The following is a 22749-nucleotide window of genomic DNA, read 5'->3' on the forward strand; positions in this document are numbered from 1 at the left end:
GTCATTAAGTTTTTCATATGGGCCTGTGAATTTTTACATTGGCAGAATCTTCTGGCAGAGCCAGGGGGAAACAATGTCATGCATGCATGTTGGAACTTGCCCACCAACTATCTTCCTTAGCTGTGCAGAAATTATTTCAACACCAGTCTCTTATTCTCTCAACTCGGGATAGGACACATGTATGGCACCCATTATTTTCTGCTGACTGTTAATGAATCTTCAATCTGTGGTAGATGTGGTGAGAGGCTGACAGTCATCCGTGTCCTCTTGGAGTGTCGGGAAGCAGAAGCTAAAAGAAACTTTCCTGTAGCACACTGCCAGCATATACCTCTCCCTCCGGTAATGTTTCTTGGTGCAGAACCATTTTTTGACACCAAAGCAGTTCTAGATTTCTTGAATGATGTATTACGTGTTAGCCCAAGAAATTCATAGTGCATCCTCTTGCTAGATGCTGATGCTGCAATAGTATTCTGCATAACACATGCCTCCAGGTCCTCAGGTTGTAAGGGCTGTCAGGGCAGTAGTGCTTCTCACAAATTTTTACCATTGACATGTTTAGTATATATATATCATCCATCTGCAGTGCATATTTTGTAATAGGATACTTGTTTAGCCATTGCCATAATCTTATTACATATACATTTTACGCATTTTTACAGCGACTGTTTTAAGGTCCCTTTACAGCAACATCACATCAACCTCTTGTAATTCATTACTACATTGCCAACTGATTAAGACTAGCCTGATGCTCATTGGCTACACTTGGCTCTTGCACCACAGAACACCAATTCATCAACTCCAATCTAATGAGCAGTAAGCAATCAATGATTGCTCTGAACTAGTGCCCAAATAATAGTACTGTTTCTGTGGTAAATAAGTCATCACTGAAGTACTTTCAACATGCTGTTTGCAATGATCATGTAGCGATGTGCACAGCTGTACGAGATACCTTTTACTATCAAATCACACCTTACCTGCATCTAATGAATGGGGACGTAGCACACAGCTAAGGTGTAGCACGCATGGCATGCAAAAAATCTTTCGTGAGCAGAAATGTGCAGGGTGACTTTTCCTGTGAGCAGGCTTCATGGCAATGTGGTGTAGGTAGAACCTCGTTTTCTAATGCTATATTCTCATGCACGTGCCATTTTTAAGCAGGCTTTTTGTGGAAAAAGAGAACATCTGTGAGCACTCTAAAACGTTTCAACAAGGGATGTCTCAGGCTGGAGCTAATGTTTTGACAAAGGAACTTGTCCTCGTCAGAGTTATGGTACAAGTAATTCCAGTGTACATGTGGGCTCAGTATTTGCTGTCTGATATGCCACCTGTTAGGCACATGTTGGCTCAGCCACTACAGGACCTCTAAACAAAATCGGACCATTTCTTTTTGTTTCCTCATGCCGTGTATGTAGCATATCATCCTAACTGGCCTATTTTATATGCCTCTCTCCCAGTGATCTCCTATTATCTGTCTTGTCAGCTGACTCCACCCATGCCTGCACATTTCCTATTTCCACTCTGCCTAATCATCTGCCATCCTCAAATCCATTTCCTTTGCCTTCGAACCCATTGTGTTACTCCAATGTACTTATGGTTATCTAATTAGCATTAAATGGCGCCCCTCCAGCAAATGCTGGTATAAACACATCTGAATGGCAATGAAGAGCCCTAGTCATGATATGAACTCTTTACATGCATAAGGTGTGTAGTAACCAATTATGAAATTCCTGTGAAAAAAACGTCAATGAACTATTTCTCAATGTACCTGAAGCATGATACAGGCTATGGAGCAAGTAGAGAAGTTTTCACGCGATAAGTTATGAGGGTCAATCTGGCAGTACATCTGTTAAATAACGAGGTAATGCATGCCTTGCAGGGGTTCAGCACATCATCCAGTATCTTAACAAGTCTCGTTCAATATAGGTTTTCAAAGCTCCCATACTTATGCATTGAAGATTAAAGAAAACATCTTAATTTTTCAACGTATAGTAAGTATAAATAACTGGCTTCAAAGTGCATTGCATGTGTCATGCGAAGACGTGGGATTGTTCCCCACCTGCGGCAAGTTGTTTTTTCATCCACTTTCATTTCCGTTAATTTATAATTTCTTTAATTCAATAGGTAAGTACAAGTAATTTCCCGTATGTTGTCCTTGGTGCCTGTTTGTTGGCTTATTATGATCTGGCTTCAAAGTAAGTAGTTTATTATTTATGATCTTAAGTTGTTCAGAACAAGCATTTGGAAGTCTCTCTCTGTTCTCCATAATGGGCATCTTTAATTGCCTCTACATATGACAGCCTTTGTGCATTGTGGCATTGACATGAGAATGCAGAGAAGAATGTAAGCGGTTGTGGGATAAAGAAACAGAAAATAAACTGCATGTTATAAAGCCATATATTGGCAACTGGCCGCCGGTATCAAAGAACCGCCGCACGGAAGTAACACTTTGCAGACTTAGAATGAGACGCACATATAGTACTCACGCATACCTCTTGTCCTGTGGTGATCCACCCACGTGTGATAAATGTGGCGAGCCACTTACCGTGCTTCACATCCTGATGCAATGCAGGGAATTAGACGCAAATAGGAAAAAGCATTTTCTATTGCCACACCGGCAACAAATTCCACTTCATCCTCAAATGATTATAGGTATGGAACCTCTCTTTAAACATCAATCCCTGTTTCAATTTTTAAAAGCTGTACATAGTTTTCATATTATAGTCCCAGGAAATCTGTAGCACAGCCTCTTAACAGAGGTTTCTGCTGCGGTAGCTGCATTAAAAAAAAGCACCTGCCTCCCAGCCTTTGGGCTCAAGGCCTTAAGGAAACATATGTGCTATTTTCATATTCATGCATTTTAGCCCCATGATCACTTGTCATTCGTGCTATACCCAGAGACCACTCCACGTATCACTGTCATAATTTTATACTATATATTATTGTATGCTTCTACGATAGTGATTAATTTTAGGCCACTTTACAGCCATGTTACACCCCATCATCTTAACTCTCCAATCAGCGCTTAACGCATCATTATCAGTTGTGGTGCTCTTTGGCCACACCTGGCCCTTGCGCCACTAAACACACATCCATCCATCCAAGAATGTAAGCCCTGCCATTTAACTAAGTATGATCCCAAGGCTACACAGATAGGATGTTCATGCACTTGTCCACTAACATCAGTGGATTTTTTTTTAAACATCGGTGTCATGTCACTTTATTGGACCCTTTTGCTGTTTACAAAATATATATGTTCATGTGTTGAGGCATCATAATGGCATGCTGCAGTGAATATTGTAACATTGACGTTCTCATGATCAGCTTTGTGTACAAGAGCCTCTTGTATTTTAGAGGACAATGCTAAGCAGAAATTGAGTTTACTTATTGGCAGTAGCCAGCTTTGAGTTCATTGCCTTTAGCCTAAAATTATTGGTGGCCATAACACAGGTCTGCCAGTATGATCCATGCTTATAAATGGTAGAACAGTACACTGCAGGAAGTGACAAGCCACCCAGTTAAGAGAATGAGAGCCATTATTTAACACATTTAAAACAAGTTGTTGCAGTAGAGTGAAATTGTAGTTAAATCCTCATGCATTGCTTTTTTTTTTTAAGGGTACTCCTGCTTTGCATGCTTGCTGTAATAATTTCAGATTCATGAAAAACAATGGTTTAATGCTGAGTGAAAGGGTACGGGGCCACTCAATAATTTGTACTTCTGATAAATGTTATGATGCAAATGTATGCTTGAGATAAACTTAATTTCTACAAGTTGAGATAGTTTTTAAGTGCTCTTCTGCTTTGTCATCAAAGTGCTGTGCTGCTGAGCACCTGCTGTTAATTTTGAGTTCCTGCTTATGAAATTCTTCCCCCGATTGAAAGGTCCCATGGTTTGGCTTTTAGAACCACCAAAGTTGCGAAATTTAGGGATGAAGGCTTTCTTGCATTTGGGAGCAATTTAAGAATTAAGGCTCCTGCAGTGCCCTTGATAAGAAGCTGGATCTGTAGGCCCCAAAAATAGGTGATGAATGAGCAGAAATACACAGTACAAGATTTTGCCAAAATTAGAATTTTCATGAAATATTTAAAATTCCATAATTGAAATTTTCAGGGCAAAAAGATATTGTGAAAAGGGAAGCTATCATATGAAACAGTTCACTAACCCTGCTATGTACGGCCCTGAACATGGGCCCACAGTGTGCTTGATTGACCTGTTTCTGTAGTCCACAATGTTTACAATTCGTGCATAATAACCACACCTGTTGGTTCAAAATCGCTTAAGGATGCAACAGGCATGCAAACACTACTGAAACCATAAAAATTCGTAAAAATGCTTATTGTATGTGAAACAGTTGTCCAGTAGAGAAGGAAATAATCGATGCTGTCATGTGAAACACAGTACATGTGACGTATTTCACACAAAGCAGCAATTTACCCAAGCTATTGGATCAATTCTATTGCAGAATCCAGGTGTGCTTCTTTCATGAATAACATGTAGGCACTAGCTAAAGCACATAAATGTGAGCAAGGGCAAGCTTTTAACTTGTATTGACATGATGCAAGTGCAATCAATATGAAAAAAAAATCTGGTGTTTTATCTGTCTGAAGAAACTATGTATCACAGATAGCTAAATTCCTCTTGGCCGGCTTAGAGGAAACAAATTTGAAGGCTGCATAATTGGTTCTACCACGTACAGACTTTCTGTAATATTTTGCACAAGAATTTTGGATGTGGTTGCATAGGCTAACCTTTGTTACAAATTTTTGTTATAAAAGAAAATGTTTACGTCATTTTCACAAGATAAAATAGCTTATGAGCAGAGATGGATTACATCCTCAAGTACAAGACATGCTGATGTATGACTGCAGGTGGCTGAGGCTTAGCACAGGTAAACTGGGTCTGCAGCTTCAATGAAGTGGCAGTTTTCACCTCCTGAAGTCATGGTTGTAACTTATATGTCGGTGAATAAAAAAAATATGGGTTGTGGCTATTAAATGAGATGTGAGCTCTTAAAATGCTTCCTTCTGCGGATTGCCAGAAATCCTAAATATGTTTACTTAAATGCCACAATGACTATGGGCTGTGTTGGTATTTTCGTGTGCAGTTTCCAATGATTCCTTTAGGATTCCAAAATTTGCTATGGACATACTTCTGTAGATTAGTAGACCTTAATTTTATGTAAAATTGTGGAGTTTTTTTTAACAGTTGAAGTAGCTTTCAGAAAGCTTATATACGTGTAATGTTAAGAGAAAGGTGCTTTTCCTCTTTGTGAACTCTTCTTTTTGCCATTTGGAGGCCCTAAATTGTCAGCTCTTTCAACACCATACAAAAATGAAAAACTTCAGAAAGACAGTCTTATGTTCATTTTGAAATGCTAATCTCTCCTACTCTTTGTACTTGTTCAACGGATTTTCTTTGGTGCTTCAATATAGGAATTATTATTTTGGTCTTCACACATTGACATAAAAGACAATGTCACTTCAGCGACTTGAAATATTTAGCAGCATTATGTAATGTGCATTCAAAGTAGAAAAGTTGCTCTTCTAAAAGACTTGAAGACCACATACTCCAGAAATATGTGGATACATCTGGAATCTGTATAAAAGACATGACGTTAACAAGTTCAAATTCATACAAAAAAAGGCAGTTCGAATTATATGCAGTCATTCCGACAGGTTTCTTAGCATCATCAGAGTTTGAATGAATAAATTCCACTTCACGAATGCCCCTATACAGAATGCTTGGAAAATTCTGCATGACTTTGTAGGCTTGCAGTGTTAAAACACGTTGGCGGGCTAGTTGGTTAGAATCCATGGTAGTGCGTATAAGCGCGACTGGACGAGGACGAATAAAGAAAGATACACAGACACAGCGCTTATGTTGCTTCTCAGTGTATTACGCCAAATATTCAAAACGTCTGGCAACTAGTAATTATCACCACTTCAATATTATGCCATTTGATGCTGCTTTTTCCCAATACCAGTGAATGCTGAAATTTGCTGCCTGAAACTGTCACAAATTTTCAGTGAGTTTCAACAGCTATTGTAGCAAAATAAAGAAAAATGTACACAGAACTATAAATTTGCTTTTCATATCTTGCACTCCTCTTACAGCCATTTTTTTTAAATATACTGCTGTCTCAGTTTCTGCGACATAGCAGGAGTGAGTACATAATAATGAAAAAATACAATGAAAAATATGTTGAACAAAATTCACCAGAATACAAGACTTTAAGAGAATACATGATTGCGTAATTATTTTTCGAAATGCTGAGTACAGAGTCTGGGCAGAGACCTATGACCCGTGTTGAGCTGCAGTATATAAAATATTCTCATGTAATGGCTACTTAAGAGCTGATGCTACAGTTTTGACTCTCCTAATGCTTTAGAATAGCCTACCATGGTTGTTTAGTGGCTTTGGTGTCTCACTGCTAAGCACGAGGTCATGGGATCAAATCCTGGCCATGATGGCCACATTTCCATGGGACGAAATGCAAAAACTCCTGTGTACCGTGCATTGGGTGTATGTTGAAGAACATGACATGGTCAAAATTATTCTGTAGTCCCTTACCACAGCGTGCCTCATACTCAGATCGTGGTTTTGGCACATGAAACCCTAGAATTTTTTCTAATGCTTCAGAATCTGTTTTGTGGGCCCTTGTCTTGCAAGATATCGGTAAACATCTACACTGGGCATTTCTTTAACACTATTCAAAAATCTCTTGTAGCAGATAGCATAATTATACTCCTTTGGCTGCATTACTTGGAGGTGGACATTGTACTTGCACGAGAATTCTAAATGCCTAAATGTATGTTTTGCAAAATTCACATCTAGAGGCTGCTTTCCAATGTGGGAATGCCTTTGCTATGTGAACCAGCGAACTCATGAACATGTGCATATTTTTTTTTCCTGTCCTGGATGAGCTCTCGACTTTGCAGCGACTCTTGCCTTTCCTGCAAGAAATGCAGCATTCAAATTTTACATCCTTGGCTGCTGAGAACAGCTTTGTACAATTTAATGACACTTGTACACTTGCTGTGCACGAGTTTATCTAGGCATTAATATGTGTGCTTTTTGTTCCATTAACTTGCACTAAGGCAATTCAGTAATAAATTAACTGCTTTGAAAGAACAGGTACTTGGGAAATATATTGTGTTCAAAGGACTGCTTGTTGTGTACTGTTAAAGGGACAGTAAAAGCAAATATTAAGTCAAGTTAAAGTGATAGGTTAGTGCCCGAGAATGTCTAAGGTGTCAATATTATTGCGAACAGAGCTTTAGTAATAGAGAAATTGAGGTAAATGCAAGACACGATAAGTCTCCCCCGGGACATTCAAATACTAGCCCGATGAAGGCACTCCTTTTTATTACAAGTGGTTGAGTACTAGTGGCAATTGTAATGAGATCATTGGATTGCATTATAAGATGAAAGAAAATGCTACTTGTCCAGTTTTATTTGATCTTATAAAACTACTTGACGTTACCCTTGCCAACTACGGGAGCGGTTGAAAGGTCTTTTTTTCTCCACTCTGCGCTGCCTGCGCATTCATGTTTCAGTAGTTTTGTTATCGCATAGTGCTGCACTGTTTTTGCTGGTTTGCAAAATTCGCCCAAACTGCAAGTAGCAGAGAATGCCACGTCCATGTCTATCGTGGGACTCCTGAATGGTCCATGCCACTTAACCAAGAGCAGCTGCAATGACAAATCCAACTCGGCTTGGCTCAGTTTCTCCGTGGCCACACATTTACGTTCTGTGCCAAAAACCCTAGTGCCATCTGTTGGGCGCCATTTTACTCACCGATAGCAGTAAAGGGCGGTGATGGGTGCATGCAACGTCACCGCTCCCTCCTCCGGAGCAGGAGATTTGAATTGCGCGAAAGGTACGTAGAACCTTCAGAAACAATATTTTGTAAACCATGTCTTTTTCTTGGCATGAAGCAAGCGCTGTGAGGTTTCTGGAATGGTATTTTAACAGTCCATGTTGACTTGGTATTTGCCTTTAGTGTCAGTCTAGCATGCAGTCTCAGTCAAGGCGTTGCTTGAGCAGTAGGTGTAAAAGTTACAGAAGCATGCTGATAATGCTGAAAAGGTGACAAGAGGGTGGTTACATATGTCTTGCAAGGATTGTGGTAGTGCGCCTTGTACCACGAAGTTATAGAAGTTCCGATATCGAGAGACAAGTGTGCCAGTGTGCCAACTGTTGCACTATTACATAATAAAATAGCATTTCTAGGAAGAGGCACACATGTACCTCCTATATGAACACAACAATCAAACCCCGGCCCTCAGTCCCCAGCAGCTGCGAAGCAACTGACCACGGCGGCGGTCAGACCTGCGACGCTGCAGAGGGTGCTAAGAATCCCTGGCTCCGGACAGGCCGCCATTGGAATATGAACCTGGCAACGTTTAACGCACGAACATTATCTAGTGAGGCGAGTCTAGCAGTGCTATTGGAAGAATTAGAGGGCAGTAAATGGGATATAATAGGGCTCAGTGAAGTTAGGAGGCCAAAAGAAGCATATACAGTGTTAAGGAGCGGGCACGTCCTGTGCTACCGGGGCTTAGCGGAGAGACGAGAACTAGGAGTCGGATTCCTGATTAATAAGAATATAGCTGGTAACATACAGGAATTCTATAGCATTAACGAGAGGGTGGCATGTCTTGTTGTGAAACTTAATAAGAGGTACAAAATGAAGGTTGTACAGGTCTACGCCCCTACATCCAGTCATGATGACCAGGAAGTCGAAAGCTTCTACGAAGACGTGGAATCGGCGATAAGTAGAGTGAAAACAAAATACACTATACTGATGGGCGATTTCAATGCCAAGGTAGGCAAGAAGCATGCTGGAGACAAGGCAGTGGGGGAATATGGCATAGGCACTAGGAATAGCAGAGGGGAGGTATTAGTAGAGTTTGCAGAACAGAATAATATGAGGATAATGAATACCTTCTTCCGCAAGCGGAATAACCGAAAGTGGACATGGAGGAGCCCGAACGGCGAGACTAGAAATGAAATAGATTTCATACTCTGCGCTAACCCTGGCATCATACAAGATGTGGACGTGCTCGGTAAGGTGCGCTGCAGTGACCACAGGATGGTAAGAACTCTAATTAGCCTAGACCTGAGGAGGGAACGGAGGAAACTGGTACATAAGAAGCCGATCAATGAGTTAGCGCTAAGAGGGAAAATAGAGGAATTCCAGATCAAGCTACAGAACAGGTATTCGGCTTTAAGCCACGAAGAGGATCTTAGTGTTGAAGCAATGAACGACAATCTTGTGGGCATCATTAAGGAGTGTGCAATAGAAGTCGGTGGTAACTCCGTTAGACAGGATACCAGTAAGCTATCGCAGGAGACGAAAGATCTGATCAAGAAACGCCAATGTATGAAAGCCTCTAACCCTACAGCTAGAATAGAACTGGCAGAACTTTCGAAGTTAATCAACAAGCGTAAGACAGCTGACATAAGGAAGTATAACATGGATAGAATTGAACAAGCTCTCAGGAACGGAGGAAGCCTAAAAGCAGTGAAGAAGAAACATGTATGTTACTTCTTGGAAATTAAGTACATGTTCTTGGTTGTTGCAGAAATATCCACAAGCTTCATATGTTCATTGAGAGTTCATACTATTTTTGTTGTCTGTGATCAAGGCAACCTGTTCTGCTGTAATGGTGCATCAACAAACTCAACCAGCTACTTTTTAAGATTATTGCTGCAGCCCTGACAATCTTTCTCTTTTACCACACTCAATTCTCTTACTAGAGAACTGAATTTTCGAAGGCCTGTGCTTGAAATGCTAATCTATTTTGTTGATTTGCACATTTTGGCACTGCCACTTCTTTAACTGCTTGTAAACCTTAGGCAGGACACATTTCATGGCAACGTAAGTGTTGGCCTGTTATGTAAGATGTAAGAACGTGCTAATTTTATTTTGCCAGAGTTTAATGTGCTGATATGTTTCATAGTTCAACCATGGCCATTTATGTTCTTTCACAGGGCTGGTTGCCCCTTGTTCTCATGTTTGACCTCAAGGAGGGCCAAGATGCCGACATGCGTAAGTCATTTCTTCTTGCCATTTGGATGCAATTCTTTGTTTCTTGCCTAACATAATCATTTTGTGCATGTTTCAGTCACGATTTCAAGACTGATGGACCAAACAAATGTCCACATTTGTGTCAAACCAAAGCCTAAACGCAATTGCAAGGTGAGTCACTGCTTCTTGCGGAATTCCGAGCCACTCCTTAATTCAGAATGTAGTTTTACACGCACTTCGTTGTCGTAGTTTGTCATTGACTTGTTCTGCTGCTACTTTCTCATTGAGATGCGCGTGGCTGTCGGCTCGAAGTGCATGGTTTGGCCAGTCACTGACACCTAGGGTGACAATTGTGTACAAACGTACTGAGTCGGTAGAGTAGGTCCTTCTAGTCATTAAGAGACCGATTTAAGCACTTTGCATGAAGTAATTCATTATAAAGTTTTAAAAATATTAATTGCGACTGATCGCAGTGGTACCGCTTCCCTGCATTTTCTGCGACTTCCTCCCACGCTATATAGCATGGGTTAGTGATGTCACTTGGGCGAGCAATCAGATTGGCTACTCACATTACATAATTCGGAATACTTGAAACATGCCACTACATTAAGCTTATATTTAATAGCATGCCTATGCATTGTAATATGTGTGCTGCAATAAAGACATTTCTTAAACCAATGGCCCACTTCTGCCTAAGAATGCAGATCGTCTGCTGCGGCTCTGGCAATAGCAGCTGATCGGACACAGACGGGGTACTCATGTGAAAATAGGAGCATGGAACATGAATGACGCTAGCACTATATTGCATTAGTCTTGGACCGCAGGTGTGTGCGAGGAGTGAACTGCAGCGACTACACGCTAGAAGCCATGAGCAATGCACGTCAATGTCAGCACTAACCTTCTTGGTCAACACAGTGATCACCTGCAGTTTTGAAGAGATGCTGTTAGCGATAACCACAGCTTACACATTTGTCAGAGCCAAGATTTGTCTAATTTACCCCTAATGGTAGCATAAAAATATCCTAACAAGCAGAGATCCTGAAAGTAAGCATTGTGAAGGCACTTGAACGTGCCTTGCATGTCAAAATGTCTTAGAGCTGCCATTTTGAGTTACTTAGGTACTTTACTGTAACCATACCATCTCCACCTCCCAAGTAGGTTTGGGTTAGATTCCCAATGTCGATCTACTTTTTTCTCTCATCTGTCTTTTTTCCTTTTTATATTCTAGAGTAGAGGAACCATTATAAATCGCCATCTCACCAGATTCATAAGTTAGCGTCGGCATTCTTTTTCTACTGATGGCTACAAAGAAATCTTGCAAGCAATCCTAAATGTGTGTATTAGATATTGCTGCGTGCTCTTCTAAGATGTGGACTGTTGAATTTAGTGGGACGTACCTGGAATTGGGGATAAAAGTTAATGGAGAATACCTTAGTAACTTGTGATTCGCTGATGATATTGCCTTGCTTGGTAACTCAGGGGACCAATTGCAATGCATGCTCGCTGACCTGGAGAGGCAAAGCAGAAGGGTGGGTCTAAAAATTAATCTGCAGAAAACTAAAGTAATGTTTAACAGTCTCGGAAGAGAACAGCAGTTTACGATAGGTAGCGAGGCACTGGAAGTAGTAAGGGAGTACATCTATTTAGGACAGGTAGTGACCGCGGATCCGGATCATGAGACTGAAATAATCGGAAGGATAAGAATGGGCTGGGGTGTGTTTTGTCAGGCATTCTCAGATCATGAACAGCAGGTTGCCATTATCCCTCAAAATAAGTGTATAACAGCTGTGTCTTACCAGTACTCACGTACGGGGCAGAAACCTGGAGGCTTACGAAAAGGGTTCTACTTAAATTGAGGATGACGCAACGAGCTATGGAAAGAGTGATGGGTGTAACGTTAAAGGATAAAAAAAGAGCAGACTGGGTGAGGGAACAAACGTGAGGTAATGACATCTTGGTTGAAATCAAGAGAAAGAAATGGGCATGGGCAGGACATGTAATGAGGAGGGAAGATAACTAATGGTCATTAAGGGTTATGGACTGGATTCCAAGAAAAGGGAAGCATAGCAGGGGGCGTCAGAAAGTTAGGTGGGCGGATGAGATTAAGTTTGCAGGGACAACATGGCCACAATTAGTACATGACCAGGGTAGTTGAAGTATGGGAGAGGTCTTTTCCCTGCAGTGGGCGTAACCAGGCTGATGATGATGATGACCCGTAAGCACTGCTTCCACTGTGCTTCTACATAACATTTGTTTGGTGGAGGCACGGGTTACGTTCGACAACAGCTTTGCAGCAAATGCCACCTCAAATCTACCACCATGCCACCATATGATGACACGTCGCTGCCAGCTACGCCTGTGACCACCACCCAGTTGCTTTCTCACAGCTGCGCAATCCCAGCACCTTTTCCAGGACAGTGTTGACATGTATGAGTGGCTCAGCATGTACGGATGTATCAGCTAACAGAATGGCTACACCCGCCGTGGTTGCTCAGTGGCTATGGTGTTGGGCTGCTGAGCACGAGGTTGCGGGATCGAATCCCGGCCACGGCGGCCGCATTTCGATGGGGGCGAAATGCAAAAACACCCGTGTACTTAGATTTAGGTGCACGTTAAAGAACCCCAGGTGGTCGAAATTTCCGGAGTCCTCCACTACGGCGTGCCTCATAATCGGAAAGTGGTTTTGGCACGTAAAACCCCATAATTTAATTTTTAACAGAATGGCTAGGATCCAACTATAATGCTGGCCAAAGTATTTTACCTCTGTGGAACCCCTTGCTTCTGGTTTTAGACCCACGAGGATATCACCAGCTGGGACACGCTTAAGCAGCAGCTCTACAACCTTTTCGGCAACCTGTTTGGTTGACAGCTTGCCACCAAGAGACAACTGGCGATACATACCCAGACATGAACTAAGCCTTGCTTGGCATACATACAGGACGTGCTGGCCTTGTCTACAAGCTCACCAGAAGATGTCCAAGGTTGACAAGATCGCCCACATTTTGAAGGGTATCAGACGACGTATTCAATCTGCTCTTTGATTACACTGTCAACGGCATTAAAGAATGCAGTCTAGAGCAAGCGAAACGCCAGCGCATCTCGTCCCAGTTCGAGCTTCTACCAAATACTGCTGCAACGTCGTATTGCGAGGCAACTCCTTGTCGGCAGTCCCCAGCATACGTGACAGGCATCATCCACTGAGAACGCAAGGCCGAATATCCGGCTTCTTAAAAACCCACTGTATCCGAGACATTGGCGCAGTCTGTTTCTTTGATCCAGGCTGTTGTTCAACAGGAATTTGCGAACCTTTTCTAGTGTCTACACCGTGGACACTGCTGACACCGCCCTAGTCTCCAAGGACAGGCCTTGTCGCGGGCCGTGCACCTTTCATCGTTCCAGAAACCCGTTAGAATGAACAACCGACAATAAGCCTGTTTGCATTGCAGCAGAGCTGGTCACATTGCTCACTCTTGCCACAGTCAGGGGCCGTCTCAGTCCCATAGCCCATTTCCCTCTTGTTCTGGTCCCTTCCGTTATGCAAGCCACTATCCGCCCTGCACCGAATTCTCTGCACCCATTGTCCTTGAGGAAGGTAGCTGCTATGCCCAGATGCCTCCACTACATCGCCGCCCATCTTGTTCGCCGACGCTCTCCTTTGCTCTCCTTTAGCCATTGCTTTTCGCCGGAAAACTAGACTGCCCAGCTTCTGGAAATGAAGCTGCACTGTCAACCTTGACCCAGAATCCTCTGTTGCCCTTACATGCCCATCGGAACACTCTTGAAGTCCACATCCACGACGTTCCTGTCGGAGCTTTGGTTGATACTGGGGAGCACGTCTCTGTCATAAGTGCCAGTTTTCATCACTGGTGAAGATCCTTACACCTCCCATGACCCGAGTTGTACATGTCACTGACAGTGCGACAGTCGCTGTTGTTGGGATGTGCACAGCTCGGGTTGCTGTTGCTCGTCACCAGGTGGTAGTTATTTTTACGGTCTTTGCGCAGTGCCCTCACAACCTCGTACTGTGACTTGATTTTCTTTCTGTCCATTCTGCTCAGATTGATTGCTCCGCCGGTGTCCTCCGCCTTGAACTGCCTCGCCTCTGTGAACCCAGTGATCAACCTCCTCCATCTCTCTTACATTGCAGTGATTTTGTTTGCCTACCTTTTAAACCATGACGTATGCCATTGTCAGGTTTGCCAGCTTTTCCAGATCGTGACTATGTGACGCCTCTTACTGATGTCCTGCTCACACACAGTATTTGCTGCATCCTGCATGGTCCGGAGCATTACAGCTAACAAAACCTGCCTTCCACTAGTGAATTTTGGCTTCATCAAGCAAGTCCTTCCACTGGGCTTTCTGTAGCCCACCTTCTCCCCCTGCAAGACTTCCAGCTAGAATATTCTGTACTGGATGCTACATGTCCTCTGCAGGGCACTGCGATGCTAACAACTTGTGGCAGCCGCGAAATTCGCAGCATGTTCGCCAATGACCTTCCGCCTGAGCATAATGAAGCCCTTGGACGTATTCTCGAGTTGTACCAAGATATTTTCGATTTCGGTGATTGGCCTTTGGGCCAGACGTCCGTTCCTCATCACATACACACAGGCAATGCCAGCCCTGTTCACCGGCGCCCCTATCGAGTGTCTGCGTCTGAGTGAAGCGTCATTCAGCACGAAGTCAACAAGATGCTTGCGAAGGACATTATCAAGCCATCCTCCAGTGCTTGGGCATCCCCTGTTGCTTTAGTTAAAAAGAAAGATGGATCGTGGTGCTTTTGTGTGGACAATCGTCATCTCAATAACATTACGAAGAAAGACTTGCCTGTTACCACAAATTGATGCCCTTGATTGTCTGTATGGTGCCGTTTTAGACCTTTGATCTGGATATTGGCAGATTGCTGTGGACTCAATGGACCATGAGAAAAAGGCTTTTGTAACTCCTGATGGGCTTTACCAGTTCAAGATCATGCCTTTTGCTCTGTGTAATGCCACATTTGAGCAAATGGACTCTCTGCTTCATGGGTTCAAGTGGTATACATGCTTGCGTTATTTAGACGTGATTGTTTTTGCCTACATTTGTTACACACCTCGAATGCCTTTTGGCAATTTTTGACGTGTTCCGCCGTGCTGGACTGCAGTTGAATTCATCAAAGTGCCGTTTTGGCCGTAGCTGCATTACAGTCCTTGGCCATATTGTGGATGCTGCCGGCGTGTAATCTGACCCAGAAAATATTTTAGCTGTGAAAGTCTTCCCGGTGCCCAAATCTGCCAAACATGTTCTCACCTTTGTGGGGCTCTGCTCCTATTTTCGCCGGTTCATGAAGAATTTTGCTGCGACTGTGAAACCACTTGCAGATCTTAAACAAGACTCCCCTTTTACCTCTGTTCCTGCAGAAGCCGTGGCTTTCTCCAAGGTAACCACACTCCTCGCAACGCATCCCATTTTGGCCCACTTTGAGCCATCTGCTCAAACTGAAGGCCGCACTGATGCAAGTGGTTACGGGGTAGGTGCTGTCTTGGCCCTACGTCAACGTGGAGTGAACTGCATCATTGCTTATGCCATCAGGCTGCTGTCCACATTGGAGCGCAATTACTCAATTACAGAACGTGAGTGCCTTGCTCTTGTATGGGCAGTTGCAAAATTTCGCCCTTACCTACTTGACCGACCATTCACAGTAGTTTCTGACCACCATGCTTTATGTTGGCTTTCCTCTTTGAAAGGTCCTACAGGCAGACTCGCTCGATGGGCACTGCACCAGCAAGAGTACACCTACACAGTGGTATAAAAGACAAAGAACTTGCACAAAGATGCGAATTGTTCGTCCCACTACCCTGTGGCAGACGTAGACTCTTCATGCACTGAATCCTTCAGTTGCGTCTTTTCTGTGAGCCACTTGCTTAACATTGCCGATGAACAGCATTGAGATGCCTACTTAAGGGAAATAATCGAGCCCCTGAAATCCTCTCCCAGCGGTACCTCTGTGTGCATGTTGTAGGGATTGGAGCGGTCGTAGTTATAAGGAGGACCTTGGGACGACAGGACTAGGCGAGCAGGATTTATTTGCAGGATTTACATTTAAAACAAGACATACATCGACAGTCTAGCGTGACTCCCAAATGGAGCCTGCAAGACTAACATACTGCAAACAGCTTACGAGCACACAGCTCACTAGTACATTTCGAGCATGACAATGAGCACACAGCTCACTACGAGCACACAACGAGCACTTGTCCCCCCCTTGATTCCAAGCGAACGGAAACATTCGTCCAGTCATCGTTCGACGTCACCGAAGATGACCCGCCCTTTTGGAGGAGGCGGGCTCACATACTCGTGTTGCACACACACACAGGTGTAAAGGTCCGGAGCCGACCTCAGAGGGGGCTTCGTAGAACTCTGCTCTGTCCCAGGTGGCGCTGGCAGGTAGCACGTTCCTGAGCTGACCCCGCGCCACGTGGCTGCCGGTTATTCGCAGTTCTCTGAAGTGCGCCCCGTCCGGTTGGTTGGGAACACATGCAGCGGGCTGAAATAGCTGGCACGTTATCACCCCGTACGGCCATTCCTAACAATGTTCACCCTGAAGGATGGTACCTTATCGGTGTAGCCTGTACCCTGATGGTCCTGATCTTCTCCTAGTTATACCATCGCACCTGTGCTCCACAGTTCTTTGTGAGCTTCACGACGTCCCAACCGCTTGCCACCTTGGTGTTAATCGAACACATGACCACATGCGCATCACTTCTATTGGCCTGGCCTAGCCTGCTCAGTGTGGCATTATGTCAATGCCTGTGAGCTCTGTCAGTGGCAGAAGGTGTGCGCTTCCTGCTGGCTGTCTTCAGCCCATCGCCGTCCCACCTGAGCCCTTTTTTAGTGTCGGTTTGGACCTTCTCAGACCATTTCCTACATCTGCTTCAGGCAACAAATGGGTTGCCATAGCTAAAGATCATGCGACGTGCTATGCAGTGACACGAGTGCTGGCGACCAGCTGTGCTACAGACGTGGCGGACTTTCTCCTCAGTGACGTAATTTTAGTACACGGTGCGCTACGTTAATTGCCGACTGATCGAAGCTGTACCTTCCTGTGTAAAGTCATCGACGATATCGTGTGCTGCTGCTCCATGCAGCACAAGATCACCACCTCGTACCATCCCCAGAAGAATGCGCTGACTCAGCGCTTAATTCAAACTTTAACTGAATTGCTTTCCAAGCACGTGTCGGCTGACCACCATGATTGCGACCTTGCACTGGCATACGGGACATTAGCATATAATTCCTCCCGCCACGACACTGCTGGTTACTCTCGCTTTTACCTTTTGTTTGGACAGGAACCAAATTTACCGTTGGATGCATTTCTTCCTTCCCCTGCAACTTCGACTAGTGAATATGCATGCGACGCCATTGCACGGACTAATTATGCGTGGCAGATGGCCATTAGTAGACTTACTGCTTCCCAAGAAAATCGGAAGTGCCCTTACAACCAGCAATACCGCAACAAACGTTTTGCTCCGGGTACCCTTGTGCTATTTTGGACCCCCTCCTGACGTGTGGGCCTTTCCGAAAAGCTCCTTCCTCGCTACATGGGCCCATACTGCGTCTTTTGATAAGCGGCTGACATCACATAGATTGTTTCTGCCAGTCTCGCATCTGTTACGTTGTCCAGACGTCGTCCACGTTTCGAGACTTAAGCAGTACCACCCTTCCTCTGCTGTAGATGCTTAGGGGTGCTGGGTCGGTGCTTCTGCCACCGGTTATCAGGATATGTGCTATTCTAAGATGGTGTGGACTGTTCGATTTAGTGGGACATACCCATAAGCGGTCTCTGGCTGATCTGACGATGACAACGTGCCTTGCTGGCTTCCATATTGGCCAGTGCTTGCTACCCCTTGTAAGTACACCATGAAAATAGTTTATCTACTGTGCGTCCACATAACAATATGTATATCTTATTAGGCAATTATCAAATCAAAATGGTGGAAACGGCTACTTTCTAGTTTCTACATTGCCTATATGCTTGCAGCAATGCTGTAAGCATCTGCGACAGCATCAATCTCTTTTCACTTCATGTAGTGCAAGCCAGAGAACATTGCACACAGTGCCACCACATCTCCATCCGCTGCGCGAAGTTGGTCTTGAAATTTCACTTAATGTAACCCATGCTTCACGAGAAACTGCATAGAAGACATGTGAACAGACTTCGTTCGAATCGGCCGGAAGTACACAATACTTCCATACCTCACGAAGGAGGTGGAATATAGCGATGGCCGCTCGCTGTAAAGGTTGAAGGGGAATGCCATAGCTTGAGGGGAGGATAATGTTCGACGACTCGTACCTGTGTTGTTATAGCGTGCTAACACTAAATTCTAGTCTGAAAGTATTCCTTGGGAGATGCCCTCTGTGTAGGCTTACAACAAAGTTTAAGGGACCCTTTAGGCCTGTGGCTGTACCTCTGAGTAATATACCGTTTCAGTACCTCGCAGCACCGTTGAAGCTCCAAGCCTCAACCAATTGGAAGGACGAACACATACTAAGTGTCCTTCCAGACCTTGTCTGTCGTCTGCCAGTGGAGAGCATTGTAGCATAGGCAGCGCCAGCATCTACAAACACTCTGCAACTGTGCAGCGAGATAGCTGTTGCGATAGCAGTGGCAAAAAATTCTCTCCATATTCGCTCCAACACCAAAAAGGCATGCATCCTTAAGATAGAGTAAAGGAGGTTTGCGGAGATGGCAGAAGCAAAGGATTCAGAAGGAGCACATCGTGACTGTGTTGCATGAGATGGTGGTGCTATCTCTTTGCCTCTATCGTACCATCCGTTTGTACATGGTGTGCTCACTGACATTCTTAAGTGCGACTGTTCTCTTAAAGTTTGTGCACCTTTACCGCACTACTTCCACCTTCTTCCAAGCATGTTCAACACCACCACATTCATCCCTTTTGCGTGAAAGAGCAATTTGTGAAAATAGCATTCGTACGCTTGTGTGGTATTATTCCAAAGGATGAAGCACTACCTAGGAGGGAGTCCTCCATGGTTTTGTGACTGTGCCATATACACAAGAGTTTAGCCAGTGTTAAAGCAATTGTTTGTACTTTTTAAATGCAAATTAATCACTATACAGCACTGTCGCATTAATTTTTTTTGGGGGGGGGGGAGGGGGGGGTTCCTTGCATGTTTCTATTCGAACAAGTGGAGCTCTATTTTAGTATCATTGACCCTCAATTACTTATTGAAAAATGAAGCAAAATCTTACAATAAGCCGCAGCTGTGACCTGCAAAGAAGCTTTCAAATTACCACTTGCTGAAAAGACCAATTCTCAAGGCTATAATCAAGCAGCAGTTTCTGAACTTTGGCACTACATCACGCTGCGCAAGCATCTGTGCTCGCAGGCCTCGTAGCTTTGGCTCTGCTGCAAGGAACTACTGAAACATAGTGTATGTGCCTCAAGTTTAAAGCATTGTTGAAGCAGTGTAGGCATGGCAGCAGAAAATTGAACAACCTAACAGAAGCTCCCGTGTCTTCACAATTACCATCTCCAAAAATTATGCAGGCAAGTTAACCAATGTGCACATTTTGGGAAGTGCAAGAAGCACTGGAGGCCAGTTTGGACGATACCTTCAGTCAAAAATTTATTTTAAAGTTCTGACATTGCATGGCATTGCTCGTGCAAGATCCCTAACATCTTCTTGAAGAGCTACACCTTTCGTATGGCCTGATCAGTCGTAGCTCTAATTTTGGTCGTGAATTGTGCATAATGTGCCTGTCATGCTAAGCACGCTAGTGCTAAAAAGCCTAATCTCCAAAGTTTTGCAAAACCTTCTTGTTTTACTTGAAAACAGCATTCTACATGTAACATGCCAGTTTTCAGGGATCAGGTTTCTTTTGACATAGTTGCATTGTACAATGTAAGCATTAACCCCACAAAGTCCCATGCATATCATTCTTGATATGCTGAGTTTGACACTTCCCAATGCTGATCTAAGCATAGAAAACGTAACACAAGACCCATAGTAGCATTTTTGACATGTTAGAGCAAAATTTTAGTTCTGCATAGCTGAGCACAGGGATGGAAGTGCTGTGCCATTTGTGCCATCTTGCACCAAAACACTAACTTCGGATGAAGTGGCTAAATTTTGCAGGATGTTCATGTTCAGTGACAATCGCACAGCAATGTGTTGGCTAGCATTTAGCCCTAGAAGCCATGCTAAAGCAATCTGTTTCGGCATTGGCATCGTTGGAATGAGGGTGCGTTTGGTGGTGCATTGTAACTTGGCCACAGGAAATCGTGAATCCTTTGTGCTATGTGATGCATTACAAATGTTTTATGTAAGTCTTGCGCATTTGCATAATATGCGGACTAGCTAAAGATTACTTGAACTGGCACTCTTTCTATGGGGAAGTCTGGAAAGAAAGCCACGCTCTCGACTGAATGAATAAGTCATGCAGTCTGTTATACATTTTAAGGCTCGCTTGTATGCCCTACTGGTAAATCTGCATCGATTAATGGCAAATCACGCAATGCTAGATTTTCGCGCTGTGCATGAACACCTCACTAGCAGTACAAGTGCTACACAAGCTCTGAGGCAGACGCAAGTGGATCAAACATGATCGTGCGCTGGAACCCAGTAGAAAATGGCAGATAGTTTCGTTTTGTTTTCTGCGTGTGCAACTGCACAACGTGCATAGAACAAGCAGATGAAATGGAAATACATCCCTCTTGCTATGGCATGAAGTACGACAGTCGCAGGCATTCCGTGTGTAGGTTTTATTATTTCTCTAAACTTTAAATTGCCTTTAAATTGTAAACTAGTAGCTGATGTTATCTTTAATTATTCTCGAAGTCTCATGTCACTGAGTGACATCGTAGCATTGTCATGTACGTAGGCGCACTTCTGTAATTGATGTGGACTCACCGGCAGGGAGCATTGCACCCGTGAGAAGGGCACCCAGCATTTGGTTTGAAATTTCATCTCGTTTCGCAGTGTGTAGCAGTGTAATACTTTGCAGGCACAATCGTTGGCTAGCATTGTATGCTTGTTGGCTCAAAATGGCCCAGCCTGGTGAGGGGCCCTTTAACAAATGCCATGCGAAATTCCAGCGCACACAATTTCAGACTGAGCATGTGCCGAAGTTTTGAAATGCCTTCAACATCACCCTGAAAAAGTGATTCATATTGTGGTGCCAGTTGCTAACCAAGTAATTGTAAAATCATTTCCCATGACACCAGTGTATCAAGAAAAAGTACTGCATTTAGCCACGACTGCTCGAACACTGAGTCAGCATGGAGTGGACAAATAGTTGCTCATCACTGCTGATATAATATGCCGTAAAGTGGATGATTATTTCCTTCAGCTGCAAAGAGCCAGACTGAATTCACATCTCTGACTATGCAGAAGGGAGAATGCTGCAGTGTTCAACCAAGAGGCTCTAGTGATTTATAACCTGCATAAATCTGATATAGTAAGTGCTAAATTGCTAGTAAGTGATAAAAGGCTCCAGGGAGCTTTGTTTCGGGTGTGCAAATGCCGTACATATTGGATAGCCTTTGTTATGTTGATTTGACTCTAGAACTCGTGTATTCATTACTGCTCATATTTTGGGAACCTATAAGGAGAAAGACTGATACAAGTGGTAATTGCTCTGAATGATTCTACAGCAGGAAAACCAGTTGGGTAAAGGCACCAGTTCCTGAACGAATGCATAGGGCAAGCTACCTTCTGAACAAGAATTTCCACTCGTGAAATGGAAAAATTGTTATCCACCCAAATATAGCATAAAGCTACAAAGAAAACCCCATATGGGTTTTTTGGAAAGAAAACTTCATAGTAGAGAATCATTTATCCTGGTCTGAGATTAAAACAAGGGACCAGTGCCTTACCAGGGCAGTCGAATCATTTGCTCCCCGGTTCACCCCAGACTAGTGAGAAACTAGGGCTAATTTCCCTTGCTGGTCACTAGTAATTAGAATCCCGGACTGGGATTAATTTTCATTTAACTATGAAGTTCTTGTTCTGAGAAACTGATATGGGTTTTCCTTTGTAGCTTCGTGCTACAGTTTGGTGGGTAACATTTTTAATGAACTTTCCTGCACCTTGCGGGCTCCCACGGAACTGATTTGCCAAATTTCCACTCGTTCAATAAACTTGCTTCACTGTCAGGCAGCCTAGAAGTTTTTCTGTTTAAGCAAATATTTTATTGGATCTCTTGATGTTTGCATTTCTTTCAACAGACATAAGGGGCTCAGTATTACTTTGCTCTTTCAATAAACACTAGTCTATATGTACGAGGGAAAATCAGAAAGTCTTTGTCCCTATTTTTTATTAGCCAAAATAAGGTGCATGCAGGTAATTACAAAATAAAATTACTATTCTCCCACACCGGTTAAGACATTTGTCCCATTGGAGCACTAAATTTGAGATGCCCCTGTGCCATGCTGTCGTCAGTCAGCGACGCACGTGGCCTCCCCGAATGCTCACTGTCATGAAAGTCTTCATGGCCTTTTGCGAACTTGCAACACCACCACCTGGTGCCCCTCAAAGCGAGACACCTTTCCTCATATGTGGGCTGCATTTCCCTGAATATTTCGATGGGTGTTCGTCCCTTGCTCCATAGAAAATGAATCGCATTTCGTTGCTTGTACGCCGTGGACATGAAGCACAACTGACAGCCGCGCCGTGCCGTGGAACTATTGGCAGATAAGGCCAGGCTGGTCCAAGAAACG

At 43.7% G+C, this 22749-nt stretch overlaps 1 protein-coding gene across 2 annotated transcripts in view; it reads left to right on the forward strand.

Moving 5' to 3' along the window:
* Positions 1-22749, forward strand: part of BicC (protein bicaudal C) — a 170048-nt gene that overhangs the window by 89439 nt on the left and 57860 nt on the right. For both annotated transcript variants that reach the window (XM_050196711.3, XM_050196712.3), the window contains exons 9-10: positions 9997-10054; positions 10131-10204. In XM_050196711.3, coding sequence (XP_050052668.1) covers positions 9997-10054; positions 10131-10204 — 132 coding nt within the window. The remainder of the gene's footprint in view (positions 1-9996; positions 10055-10130; positions 10205-22749) is intronic.

Source organism: Dermacentor andersoni, chromosome 1, assembly GCF_023375885.2.
Source record: "Dermacentor andersoni chromosome 1, qqDerAnde1_hic_scaffold, whole genome shotgun sequence".
NCBI classification, from domain to species: domain Eukaryota; kingdom Metazoa; phylum Arthropoda; class Arachnida; order Ixodida; family Ixodidae; genus Dermacentor; species Dermacentor andersoni.